General features: G+C 40.1%; 1 protein-coding gene across 1 annotated transcript; it reads left to right on the plus strand.

Moving 5' to 3' along the window:
- The first annotated feature begins 1,113 nt into the window (after positions 1-1,113).
- On the plus strand, positions 1,114-2,262 carry LOC124658107 (peroxidase 2-like). Its single transcript, XM_047196541.1, has 2 exons — positions 1,114-1,403; positions 1,498-2,262. The coding sequence occupies exons 1-2, from the start codon at positions 1,149-1,151 to the stop codon at positions 2,212-2,214; spliced, it is 972 nt and encodes a 323-aa protein (XP_047052497.1). The 5' UTR covers positions 1,114-1,148; the 3' UTR covers positions 2,215-2,262.
- The last annotated feature ends 12,877 nt before the right edge of the window (positions 2,263-15,139 follow it).

Here is a 15,139-nt window from a genome sequence, read left to right on the forward strand (position 1 = left end):
GAGGACTTTCCCATCTCTTCCAATCACTAAGACATGTCATATAAAAGAATTAAAATTCTAGAATGTTATTTTAATCATATATAATTACATATGTGAAGTACCACACAATAAATCGTTGAAATTTTACTTTTCCTAGATGACATATTAATAATTAAGACATAAATTAAATGTGTATGTTTTCTTACGATATTCTAAAATAGGAATAATAGCTTCCAGTCTCATGACATGTGTGTCTATGAAATTATAAATTTGTATTTCAAGAAATTTCAAGAGAATGAAAGTGATGCCCTCGCATTTGCGAGGGCCACTATGCTAGTATTAATTAACAACGCATGTCTAACACATACCTCTGGTTAGAAAAAAAAACCTTATGCATCAATTCGTGGCGATGTAATCAAGTTTGCGACGGACCGGTCTCACGCTTTGACCCTTCCTTTTAGTATTTTAGTAAACGAAACGATGGGCACCGATGCATGTGCGAGTTACGATTCCCTCCCGACGGCTTTCATCCATCAATCAACTCGAGTGAGTGAAACAAAAGGAGGCAATCGACCTAGCGAACGAAGCAAGCAGTGCTATGGAGGTAATCCAACGCGTTCTTCTTTGTTAGTTTGATCCCTTGATAGATACACCGCACGGCGGCAGTAGAAGATGGCTTGTTTGTTAGTTTGATCCCTTGATGGATAATTGGATACACTGCACGCGCAAGCGACGACCAAGAAAGAAAGAACAGTCTGCCTTAATCAGTCGGCGTATTTTCTTGTACGTACGGACGCGCGTGCGCAACATACAAAACAGGATTTAGTCAAGACGACCTCTTCTTCTTGCTAATCATGTAAAATATGGATAAAATAACACGAGGAGCAATGCTGCCGCGGCCAATACTCAAGTTTACAACGGCAGCCATGGGAACATGTCAAACGCGCTTCTACAAAATCCTACCTATAGCTATAAGGTCAATATCGCCCCCCTGTGCTAATGGATCAAGACTACAAATAGCCTCCCATAGCATCCCCGTTTCCCTCACATCATCTACATCTCTTTGCAATACATTTCTTTCTTTCCATCTTGCAGCTAGCTTGCTTGCTTGTCAGATTTCACCATATCCAAACCAGCAGGCATTTCTTCTTATCAACGTCCAAGTGCACATGGCCACTATCTCTTGCTTGTCGCCGGCTACTCGTTGGAGCCTCCTGCTCACGGTAGCTGCACTAGTCCTAGTGCTGAGCCACGGGGTCCATGCTCATGGTGGTTACCGTGCCGGGTTGAGCTCGTCATTCTACGACAGCTCATGCCCTAGTACACGAGACATTGTCCGGCGCGTCATCCAGGACGCCCGTGTCACCGACGCGCGCATCCCGGCCAGCCTCATCCGCCTTCACTTCCACGATTGCTTCGCCAACGTGAGTTTACAAAACCACACATAACTGATTGCGTTGATCGACAGTACACCGGGGTTCATTATCTCATCAATCTAGACTGCTTTAATTTGTCCAGGGTTGTGACGGCTCGCTTCTACTCGATGACGACATCTCCTTGGGGATAGTGAGCGAGAAGAAAGCCCCTGGGAATTACAAGTCAGCGCGTGGATTCAACGTGGTCGACAACATCAAGCGCTCATTGGAGAAAGCTTGCCCTGGCATCGTCTCATGTGCCGACATCCTCACCCTAGCCGCTGAAATCTCTGTCGAACTGGCGGGAGGGCCTTCATGGAGCGTTCCTCTAGGGCGCCGCGATGGCACGAAGACCAACATCGATAGCGCCAACGATTTGCCGAGTCCTTTTGACCCTCTGGATATCCTTCAAGAGAAGTTCAAGAACATGGGTCTCAACGACATTGACCTTGTTGCCCTTCAAGGAGCTCACACCTTTGGGCGGACGCAGTGTCAATTCACACAGCGGAACTGCACGGCTAGGCAGGATGAGGGGACACTAGTGAACCTTGATGCGGTCACTCCCGACGTATTTGACAACAAGTACTATGGAAACCTCCTTCGTGGGCGTGCCCCACTCTCGTCTGACCAGGTTATGCTGTCCGACCCCGTCGCGGCGACAACTACTGCGCCAATTGTTCGCAGGTTCTCCGATAATCAGAAGGACTTCTTTAGAAACTTTGCAGCCTCCATGATCAAAATGGGAAATATAAGTCCATTAACGGGAAGAGATGGAGAGATTAGAAAGAACTGTCGCCGGGTGAATAAGAAGTACTATTGAGGAACAAGATTCTATGCTCGGTGCTTGTATAAATCATTTTTTTGGTTTGCTCTTAATGTAAAGTATTCATTACACCTTTCCGCAAAAGCTAAATGTAAATGTTTCTACCTTGTTTTCTTACAAGACTATTTTAAAGAAAATATACAAAGCACTACTAAATTGTTGTACTCCAATCGATTCTAAATATTCATCGCATGTTCAATAAATCTACACAGGTTATAGCCTATATTAAAATCTGCAACAAGTATTTCAAACAGAAGGAAGTATTGAATGTTCGAACGTTGTGTGAAAAACCGACAAGAGCCGGTAATGAGTGTTATCATTAATACTTTTATTTTATTGAATACTTTCCCTTGTTTCAAAACCAATAAAAATGAATGCAAATGACCAATACAATTTCTTGGATCTAGTCTTTGGCTTAGATCATCTTGTTGGAAACCTCTTTGAACTCTGTTTCTTAATGAATACAAATGACAAGTATTTTGCCTGTTTAAAAAAATGAAAACATCAATACGATGATGGAAACAATTTCCAGTTGTCATAGAAGAAAATTTTGGAGCTGACGCAAGCAAGTTCTAGCTATCTCACAAGGAGCAAGCCCTCGATCGATTAGGTAAAAATTTCTAGGCGCGCTCGTACGACTTTAACCATTGTTCTACTGCTTGAACGATGAAAGGAAGGATGACAAGGTTGGATTTGGCCGTAGCTGTTTACTGGTAACGGTCTGATGTTAATCAGTCGTTGCATTTCTCTGTCCTGTGCACGCAACATATTTAACACAGTTTTGTCGTGACGATCGACAACTTCATCTCGCTAAGTATAGAAAACACCTGATAGAATAACACATGATTCAACCCGGGTCCCTAAACTTTCCTGGGAAGTGGGAACGCATGTTAACATTCGATCGTCACAGTTTCCTGTACGGCCTAACTAGCCACCAACAAGTGCTCTGTAATCATGTAATAAGTATATAAGAAAATTTTGTCCGGACGACCTCTTCCCCTGTCATCGCCATCTCGCCGCCAACTTCTTCACGCTGGTCATATGAACTACGGATAAAACAACACTAGCAATGACCGGCGCGTCGTGGTTAAAGTATAAACGATATTCTTTTTTAAGATGGTCTTTTTTCAAGAGTGCATTGCCTAGTTCTACAAAAATGCTAGTCTGTCACTTTCACTAACATTCAAACGGACCATGAGAGAAATCATCTATAGAGCAGACATGTAGATGCATGCCGTACATAATGTTCAGATTAGCTGATATGTTGTATCTCGTCATAATTTTCATTACACCATTAAACATAAATGGAACAATACAATTAAATATAAAACATGACACACATTTGATAATAACCATAGCCTAAAAACACATTAATTAGAACACCATGCCGAGACAATTATTTGATTCTTTCTACTTGTAAAACCATCAGTACTTGTCGAAGTTGTCCTTGCAATCAGGGGATAGGACGATGATTTCCATGCATTCGCCTATTATGGTAAGCTTAGCTTTGGCACCGTTTGGGAAGCTGACATCTATCTAGGCGAGAAGATGCTCTCCTTCCTTTTGTGTCTCCTTCCTTCTGATAGGGAGATGGCTTGTATGGTTTCGATATCTAAGTTTCAACTGGATCGACTCCTCTATGGATGCCTGATATGTGTTTTTTTCTTTGGTCTTCGGCATGAGCTCTTCTATTCAAATCAAGGCTGCAACCCTTTCATGGAAGTAGGGTATCTAGAAACAATGTAGAAATACAATTCGGAAGTGCAGTGTGAAGGCAAATGATGTTATTAACTTGGCCTATGTTCGGACATGGATAGAGGGTTGCATACCTATAAGAAAATCAGGACAAAGTTAGCTGATTTTATTATGATAGCATTGTACAGAAAGTAGGATGCATGAAGCTAAATTGTGACAAATAACTAAGTGTAGATGTAAATGGTTACATATTGTTTTTGACAATAAGCAAGCCAAGTGTCAAGTTTTCAGAACATACCTCTTGGTTGTCAACAATAATGTCTACCTCATATGGCTGATGTCGAGTTGTTTGAACCATGTATTCCAAGATGCAAGCAACACATTGGTATCCTCGAGGCCAGAAATCTTTCAGCAGGGAAGTCTGCACTATTATTCTTCCAATCTCCCTGCGAGCATATAGTTGTAGCATCAATATTCATAAATAAATCACAAGCTAGACAATGCGGTGAGAAGATGTATCTTGCTTAATCTAAATGAAGTCAACAACTCAAACAACTTGATTTGATAAATAAATAGAGAAGAAGAAAAGTATGAAGGAGGAGAAATAAAAGAGAAAATATACATAACCAAGGTGATAAGGATAAATTCATGCAATGCCTCACCTACAACTGAAACAATGACAATCACACTATTGTTTTACCATTAGGGAAAAAGTGTAGTGTACCAGGCCAAATCATATTAGAAAATGATAATGCTTGAAAACATTTCAGTGGCATATCTCAGACAGAACATAACTTATATGTGATATAATGATGCACAAAGGGAACCCTTCACTGGAATTAATACCCGCGGTGACTGAATCATTTCGGATGCCTTTGTTCTCTCTGCGGAAACCTCAGCTAGCTAGTTGTGCTTCCAAGCTCTCTAATTGCTTGAGAGAACAAAATAAGCCAGATTGGGTTACCATCAGTATTACTAATTTTGCAAACTGGCATGTACAAAATTTACTTTATGTGTTTCCTTTCTCTACCTCTTGGATGCATGATTCTTTTCTTCCGCATACCGCATTGGTCCTTGGATTTTCTGTAACACGGTTAGATTTAAATCTCATAGCATGTAAGAATAACTAATTGTCAAATCTGATAACGACTATGAACTACAAACATCCACATCTACACATATAACAAAACCACACATAGATACATGGTGTTCTAATTCTAGATCCACATATACGCCTGGACTAAAACCTTAGAATAACATAAGACACTATATATACCTACTGGTTTTTTTAGAGCAACTGCACTTAAACATATATGGATTTTTTTAGAGCAACTACACTTAAACATTTATGGCGCTCCATGCCAACGCTAAAATATGATGCATTACCGGTAGGAAATGTTGAAGTATGGGACCTGAATGGAGTGTGGCCTGGAGTAATCAATATTAAATAGTTGACACAAAAATCCTAGAGTGCATTATATCTTCAAGCAATCATCTTTAAGAAAGTCAGATGTCTCAAGAGAAGTTTGCTGAATGACGTGTTTGTAACCCCTGAAATGAGGAAGAATATCAGAATCCAGAGTGTATCACATTTTTTTTAAATGCACAGCTCACTTCCGTTTAAAATATTATGGGTTGATAATTGCATCATATGTAAGGTTTCATATTATATTGTGAAAAGAAGAAACTGTAGCACAATTGTTTCTCCAATACCGGTGTCAACCTGAATGGTCTAAAAGTTTCATCCAAATCTTGACTCGAAATTTGATTTTGGGGATGGATAAACTAAAAAGCTACAAATTATTGCAGTTGTGACTTGAGAGGATTCAAACCAGACTTGCAGCCTTCCTAGGGCGGTAACTTATCACGCCTACAAGCTCAGCTTTGTGGTGAAAACATGACCATTGCCCGGCAGGGAAATCTACAGGAACCAACAACAAGTGTGGAACAAAAGCACTCTTCACTGGACTCTAAAAACATATGATTTGCTTAGATATCAGTTCTATCCTTCTACAAAAAGGCTCTCTGAAATACACTATTACCAAGATCTATATTAAAAAAGTTATGCTATCACAAACATTAAGAGGCTATCTACTAAGCTCTACTCATAGATCATACTGCATACCAGCATTGAAATAGTAAAATTCTGCAACAAAATGGTTGGCATAACATGTAGATCAGTTTGGCAGTAATCACTGGCTATCTCCTGCTTGGGTCACAATTCCATAGGCACATGTATCTATATGAGACATATCTGCATTGGAAAAATATTGAAGTTAATATTTACATGTACCTATATGAGCAATATCCACGAGAAAATAAGGTAAAAAGAAACATTCAAATATTGTCCTCTTGGATAATCTCTTGCCTTGATTCAGAAAATCAGGTGTAGAATAGATAATGCATAGGAATTTTGGTGATCTCATATTTTAGTCAAAATGGTCTTTATAGGGATGATTAATGGCTTTTGTTATGATTTTCGGGATCTCATCTCTTAGTCAAAAGGGCGTGCCTCTACAGAGATGATTAATTCACCATCACAGAGTAAAATCTATGTTAATTAGCAGTTCTAGTACGCAGATATATGAATAAAAATATGGCGGTGCCACATAAGCAATCCATTAGCATCTCTAGCTTTGGTGCTCGGACCTATAGGCACGACACCTCATATAAATATTTTTTGGAGAAAAATAAATTCGCTTCAGCACCTACGTCCTATGCTAGAAGGGGTGTGAAGTGAAGAAAACATATACAAATGCTACTTTTGATATTCTGTGAAAAGATATCTTCAGTGATATATACTAATAATTGATATCCTCGAACATATTACTCTCAACTCTCAAGAGATATCTTGGGAATAAATCTTACAAACCCAGTTTGTATAAGACATTGCTTCCAAGCACAAAAATATGATACACATCTACGCAAAAGCTGGAAAAATATCAAATTGAATGGATGCACCTGTATGTGTCAATGTAATTAACTAATTAATCGGGGGAGCACAATATAGTACATATTACGCAAAAGCTGAAAAAATATCAAATTGAATGGATGCACTTGTACGTGTCGATGTAAATAACTAATTAATCGAGGGAGAACAATATAGTATATATTGGTGACTAAAAACTGAAGTACTATTGCTAGGACCAGGAACCTACCTAGGATGCACCACAAGAACGGTGAAGCTGTGATTGTTTGGCCTTGAGGGTAGCTCAGCCGAACCTTGCGTTGGTTGCTTGGCTCCATGCGACCTGCGTGCTAGCCTTGGCGCCACCTGCTCCCGCAACCTGCAAGGGGGCACCGTCAGAAGAGACTCCATGAACGGGAGATTGCCAGATCGAGACTAAGGCAAGACGAAACGAAGCTGTTGTGCAGATTGCTTCGAGGATCGAAATAGGAATGCAGTGCCATAAAAACAAACACTACGGGAACCATTCAAGGTGCCGACGGCCAGATCCTGTGCCGACGGCAAAATATCGGGGCCGTCGGCACAGGACCCGTTCCGGTCAGGCCAGCAGGAAAGCCATCGGCACAGGAAGGTCTGTGCCGACGGCAACCGTCGGCATAGTTTCGGCCGTCGGCACAGCCTCTCCGCCGTGACGGCGAGGTAACAGCGTGAGGCCTGTGCTGACGGCTTTGCCGTCGGCACATATTTCAGCCCTGTGCCGATGGCAACTATATTCTATTTTACCACATTAATCTTCAAAAAATCATAACTAAATCATTATAATTCAGAAAAATACAAATAATATATCAAAATTTTCAGAAAATAAGTTCTATCTTAAAAAATATCAAACTTGGAATATTTAAAATATCTCAAAGAACCTTCTCAAAAATGAGCTATCATATCCGATATTTTATGGCTTTCACGCCGAACTACCAATATTATGGCTAGAATCGTCACATAGTTTGTAATAATGTGCCCATATTGTACACACATGTGCATCTTGGGATGTCTTACGATATTGCAGGAGGAAGTTTTCCTTTTCATCGCACGAAAAAGTCATTTTCCATTTTTGAGGTGCCGAAAACGAGATGTTTTATGAAGTAACCACCAAATTAAAGTTTCACATTAGTACCAACATATTTTTTGAAAAATACTAGACCAAATAAGATGTAAAATTTCTCAACCGATGTATCTGGAACCTTTCCGTCCACCCCTCATGAAAAAGACAAATTCCTGCCGAAACAGTAGGATGCTGACCAGATTTGAACTACATGTACATGATATATTGCTCAAGATCTTTCATAAAAATTATTTTTAGGTTCACAACATGCTATTTTATCAGAGATCCAGTACAAGTTTAGCGAGCCTCAGCCCCGGGCAAAGGATCTTCATGCCCGCCGTTTTGAATATAGTTCGAAATGGGCATAAAAAATTCAAAAACGATCCAAACCATGTGAAACCTTCGCGTGATGTCATATTATATGTCATAGTTAAAAGAAAAAATATTAAAGTTGAAAAATTACAAACATCACAAAAATTCCTTCACAAAATGAGCTATCACGTTCGAGGTTTCATGACATTTAGGTCAAACGACCAATGTTATGGATAGAATCGCGGCATAGTTTGTGATAATGTGCCCATATTATACACACATGTGCATCTTGGGATGTCTTACGATGTTGCAGGAGTAAGTTTTCCTTTTCATCGCACGAAAAAGTCATTTTCCATTTTTGAGGTGCCGAAAATGGGATGTTTTATGAAGCAACCATCAAATTAAAGATTCATATTGGTACCAACACATTTTTCAAAAATACTACACCAACTAAGATGGAAAATTTCTCAACCGGTGTATCTGAAACATTTTCGTCCACCCCTCATGAAAAAGACAAATTCGTACCGAATCGGTAGGATGCTGACTAGATTTGAACTACAGGTACATGATATATTGCTCAAAAAAATTCATAAAAATCATTTTTAGGTTCACAACATGCTATTTAATCAGAGATCCAGTGTAAGTTTAGCGAGCCTCAGCCCCGAACAAAGGATGTTCATTCGCGCCGTTTTGAATATAGTTTGAAACTGGCATAACAAATTCAAAAATGATCTAAACCATGTCAAACCTTCGCGTGATGTCATATTATATGTCATAGTTACAAGGAAAAATATTGAAGTTGGAAAATTACAAACATCACAAAAATTTCTTCACAAAATGAGCTATCACGTTCGAGGTTTCATGATATTTAGGTCAAACGACCAATTTTATGGATAGAATCGCGACATTGTTTGTGATAATGTGCACACATGTGTATCTTGAGATGTCTTAGGATGTTGCAGGAGGAAAATTTCCTTTTATCGCGCGAAAAAACCATTTTCCATTTTTGAGGTGCCGAAAACGGGATGTTTTGTGAAGCAACCACCAAATTAAAGTTTCACATTGGTATTAACACATTTTTTAAAAATACTAGACCACCTAAGATGGAAAATTTCTCAACCGGTGTATCCGGAACTTTTCAGTCCACCCTTCATGAAAAAGACTTCCTGCTGAAGCGGTAGAAGGCCAGCCAAATTTGAAATACTGGTACATGATCTAATGCTCATGAATTTTTCGAAAAATTATTTTTAGATTCAAAATATGATATAGATGTCATATTTGAATTCGTATCATTTTCTAAGCGATTTAGACATATTATTTGTCAAATTTTGATTTGCGGATTTAAAGATATTAATTATTCCATATTTAATAGTAAAAGGAAAAAATTAAATCAATTTATTATCCATTTGAATTCAAGATTAATATACTTATTCTTGTAGTTTATGTAGGTAATTGTTTCGAATTCAAAAAATAAATGATGTGCAACATCAAGTAATAACTAATAAGGGTTAATAGTATTGATATGGTATTATTGTCAACAAGTTGTCATTTCTTTCATGGAATCTAGTCTAAATGGAACCGAGAAGTTAAGCATGCTATGGGTGGAGTAGTGTGAGGATGGATGACCGACCGGGAAGTTTGACCACGAGTGAAATTTAACCTAATATTAAGTGTAGTTAAAGTTAAAATGGTGCATGTGAGAGATTAAAAAAAATTGAATTTTTTTTAAAAAAAATTCAAGCCAGAATTACCAAACGGCTGTTATATCTATGCCGACGGCTTAGCCATCGGCACAAGATGCTGTGTCACCATGCAGAAAAGCAGTCTTTACATCTAGCTGCTCAAGCACGAATAGCCACAATACCAAAGATTGCACGAATGGAACTATGCTTCACGACCGGAGAGAATACATCATTATAATCAATACCTGGAATTTGGCTGAAACCCTGCCTTAAACCTCGGATGCTCATTAGGAGACAAACCTTCCTTTCTTTTAAATATCCACTTATAGTGGACAACCTTCTTTTATTTAGGAAAGCGCACAACATCCCATGTGGCATTCTTGTCAAGCGATTGCATCTCCTCTTGCATAGCAGAAATCCACTTCACGCGGTCAACCGATGCAACGGCCTCAACATATGTAGCAGGTTCAATATCATGCTTCACCTTTTCAGCACAACTCAAAGCATGATGAACAAGATTACACTCTTCAATCAAACAAGGACGTGGACCTTTGTTACGCCTCGGTCTATCAGCAGCAATGGAACTATTTTTTTGCTGCAAAACAGATGGTGAGTGCTGAACAACAGTGTTATCAATTTCAGCAACATCATTTTCTTTCTCCTCCACGTGCTCCACCTACACGCTGATGCTATGTTGCTCATCATCAGAATTATCAGAAAAATCAACAGCATCAGTAACATCTGTAGATAAACTCTTATAAAATATGACAGCCTCATTGAAGACAACATTCCTGCTATGCAAATTTTCTTAGTTTCAAGATTTCATAACTTATATACCTAAACTCCTGCCCTAGGCTCTAGCTTTCCATTATCAACTTGAGCATAAGCAGTGCAACCGAAAACTCTCAACTGTGAATAATCAGCAGGTGAACCAGACCATACATCAATAGGAGTTTTCTTATCAAGCGGAATGCAAGGTGACCTTTTTATCAAGTAACAAGCGATGGAGGCTGCTTCAGCCTAAAAACGTCTATGCATACCAGCATTGGACAACATGCAGCGAGCCTTGGAGATGATGGTTGGGTTCATCCTCTCCGCCACATCTTTCTGCTGAGGAGTATATGAGATGGTGTGGTGCCTGACAATGCTTTCATCGCTGAAATAATCATTGAAAACAGTGGAACAAAACTCCATGCCATTATCAGTACGAAGCAATTTAATTGTCTTTTTTGTTTGCTTCTGATACGTCCAAAACGTATCTACTTTCCCGCACAATTTTGCTATTGTTTTGCCTCTAATTTGTGTATTTTGGATACAACTAACACGGACTAACGCTGTTTTCAGCAGAATTGCCCTGGTGTCTTGTTTTTGTGCAGAAACTCAACTTTCAAGAAAATCCCCGGAAATAATTGCAATGGGCCTATTTTCACAGAAGACCTACGGAGCCAGAAGACGATACGGAGGGGGGCCACGAGGCGCCCACACCACCAGGCGGCGCGGTGGGCCCCTGGGCCGCACCGCCCTATGTTGGCGTCGCCTCGGCCAGCCCCGACGCTCCCCTATGGACTACTTAAGGCTTTCGACCTAAAAACGCACGGGGGTTCGACCAATTTGCCAGAAGACATCCAGAACTCCGCCGCCATCGCGAAACTCCGTCTCGGGACCAGAAACTCCGTTCTGGCACCCTGCCGGGACGGGGAATCGGAGGAGATCATCGCCATCATCGCCACCGATGATGACCCACAAGTATAGGGGATCGCAACAGTCGTCGAGGGAAGTAAAACCCAATTTATTGATTCGACACAAGGGGAGCCAAAGAATATTTATAAGCCTTAACAGCGGAGTTGTCAATTCAGCTGCACCTGGAAACAAACTTGCTCGCAAGATTTTATCAGTAGCAACAGTTTTATAGCAGTAGCAGTAGTGAAATATAAGCAGCAGTGTAACAAAGACAGCATTAGTGATTATAGTAAACAGCAGGATTAAAATACTATAGGCACAGGGATGGATGAACGGGCGCTGCATGGATAAGAGAACTCATGTAACAATCAAGGCAGGGCATTTGCAGATAATAATAAAGCGGTACTCAGGTACTAAATAACCATAGGCATGTGTTCCGTATATAGTCGTACGTGCCCGCAATGAGAAACTTGCACAACATCTTTTGTCCTACCAGCCGGTGGCAGCCGGGCCTGTAGGGAAACTACTGGTAATTAAGGTACTCCTTTTAATAGAGTACCGGAGCAAAGCATTAACACTCCGTGAACACATGTGATCCTCATATCACAGCCTTCCCCTCTGGTTGTCCCAATTTCTGTCACTTTGGGGCCTCGGGTTCCGGACAGCAATATGTGTATACAACTTGCAGGTAAGATCATAAAACAATGAATATCTTCATGAATCAATAACATGTTCAGATCTGAAATCATGGCACTCGGGCCCTAGTGACAAGCATTAAGCATAACAAGTTGCAACAATATCATAAAAGTACCAACAATGGATACTAGGCACTATGCCCTAACAATCTTATGACTATTACATGATCAATCTCATCCAATCCCTACCATCCCCTTCAGCCTACAGCGGGGGAATTACTCACACATGGATGGGGGAAGCATGGATGGTCGATGGAGAGGCGTCGGTGGTGATGATGGCGATGATCTCCTCCAATTCCCCGTCCCGGCAGGGTGCCATAACGGAGTTTCTGGTCCCGAGACGGAGTTTCGCGATGGCGGCGGAGTTCTGGATGTCTTCTGGCAGATTGGTCAAACCCCCTTGCGTTTTTAGGTCGAAAGCCTTAAGTAGTCTAGAGGGGAGCGTCGGGGGGTGGCCGAGGCGTCGCCACCATAGGGCGGCGCGGCCCAGGGGCCCACCGCGCCGCCTTGTGGGGTGGGCGCCTCGTGTCCCCCCTCCGTCTCGTCTTCTGGCTCCGTCAATCTTCTGCGAAAATAGGCCCATTGCGAATTTCCAGGGATTTTCCTGAAAGTTGAGTTTCTGCACAAAAATAAGACACCAGGGTAATTCTGCTGAAAACAGCGTTAGTCCGTGTTAGTTGTATCCAAAATACACAAATTAGAGGCAAAACAATAGCAAAAATGTTCGGGAAAGTAGATACGTTTTGGACGTATCAACTCCCCCAAGCTTAGCTTATTGCTTGTCCTCAAGCAATTCAGTTAACAACTGAGTGCGATAAAAGAACTTTCACGAACACATTTGTTCATATGATGTAAATATTCTCATGATATGGGCAAGTACTTAGGCAATTCATAATAAGATACATGCAAATAAAGTCATCTAATAGTTATGCCAATCATGAAAAAGATACCAACAAACTAATAATAAGCATCATGAATCATGTCTATCAGCAGGATTGCAATGTTCATAGAAAGATATGATAAAGTGGTATCTCGCTTGCCCGTATTTGTACAGACAAAATATAAATGCCCAGTGCACCTCTGAATTTCATGGAAAGACTAGAAGTAAAGATTATCAAAGATAAAAGCATCAGAGTTATACCACAGCTAATCATATTTTGGGACAAGCATATTACACTAAGAATGACAATTATGCTCTCAAGAAGGTGCTCAAAGAAAGGATGGATACTCAATGTAAAAGTGAAAGATTGACCCTTCGCAGAGGGAAGCAGGGATTAACATGTGCCAGAGCTTTTCATTTTTAAAACAAGAGTAAAATTGTTTTGAGAGGTGTTTGTTGTTGTCAACGAATGGTAGTGGGCACTCTAACTACCTCGTCAACCAGACTTTAAAGAGCGGCTCCCATGAAGGACGTTATCTCTACCAGCAAGGTAAATCATCCCTCTTCTCTTTTGTTTACACATGTACTTTAGTTTCATTATGGATGACACTCCCCCCAACCTTTTCTTACACAAGCCATGGCTAACCAAATCCTCGGGTGCCTTCCAACATTCACATACCATGGAGGAGTGTCTATTTGCAAATTAAGTTGCTTACTGATAAATCAGGGCAAAACACGTGAAGAGAATTATTGATGAAAGTTAATTAATTGGGGTTGGGCACCCCGTTGCCGACTCTTTTTGCAAAATTATTGGATAAGCGGATGTGCCACTAGTCCACTGGTGAAAGTCTGTCAGGAGTAAATGACAAGGTTGAAAGATAAAACACCACATACTTCCTCATGAGCTATAAAACATTAACACAAACTGAGAAGTACTTTGAAGGTTTTAAAGGTAGCACATGAGAATTTACTTGGAATGGTTTGAAATGCCATGCATAGGTATTTATGGTGGACACTTTGGAATAACTTGGTTTTCAGGGGTTTGGAAGCACGAGCAGCATTCCCGCTCAGTACAAGTGAAGGCTAGCAATAGACTGGGAAGCGACAATCAAGAGAGCAATAATTGTCATAATCATGCTTGCGACAAAATAAAATCAACGGAGGCATAAGAGTGATACAGGAACTCTGAAGCAAAGTAAATCACCGAGGCTTAATTGACTTTTTTGTTTAGACATATGCATGCGTGAGCATGTGCCAAGTCGATTCAACTGAATTATTCAGAGGAGGATACCACAATGTCATACCTATTCTATGAATAAAACAATGCAAGCAAATATTTATGACATGCTACTCATATTAATAAATTGGAGCTAAACATGAGAGATCATGAACTACTAGACTTCATTAAATGACATATACCTCACATGAACCAACTAAGCATGCTCACATGGATGAGTATATGTACAAAAATGAAAACAAAAAGAGTTCATACCAGCCTCTCACCACAGTCGGATTGTCGTAGATCGTCATTATTGCCTTTCACTTATGTAGCTTGAATAATATGAAATGAAAACCAAGCTCCAACCACCGAAGACCGCTGGACTCCATAGTGAACTTTACAAAACCGAAGAAGAACAACTAATATTTTTGGTGTTTTCGAATTGGAAACAAGAACAAAAGGAAACAGGCAAACAAAGCAAAATCTTTTTGGATTTTCTCATAGCAACTAACGGTAGTAAATAAAGCAAAATAGGAACAAGAAACCAAAATAAACAAATGGTGAAGAGAAGCAACAGAAATATTTTTGGTCTTTTTGTGTTTTAGGAAAGAAACAAAGCAAAAACAAGAGAATGAAAACTAAAAGAGTCATATAGACACAAAGTAGCAGAAATCCGTCAAACTTGACAGCAGTACAGTAATCATTTTTTACGAAAATCTTCCGCTGTTCAGCTCGAAAAGTGCTCAACTAAT

Source organism: Lolium rigidum, chromosome 5 (assembly GCF_022539505.1).
Source record: "Lolium rigidum isolate FL_2022 chromosome 5, APGP_CSIRO_Lrig_0.1, whole genome shotgun sequence".
Classification (NCBI taxonomy): Eukaryota; Viridiplantae; Streptophyta; class Magnoliopsida; order Poales; family Poaceae; genus Lolium; species Lolium rigidum.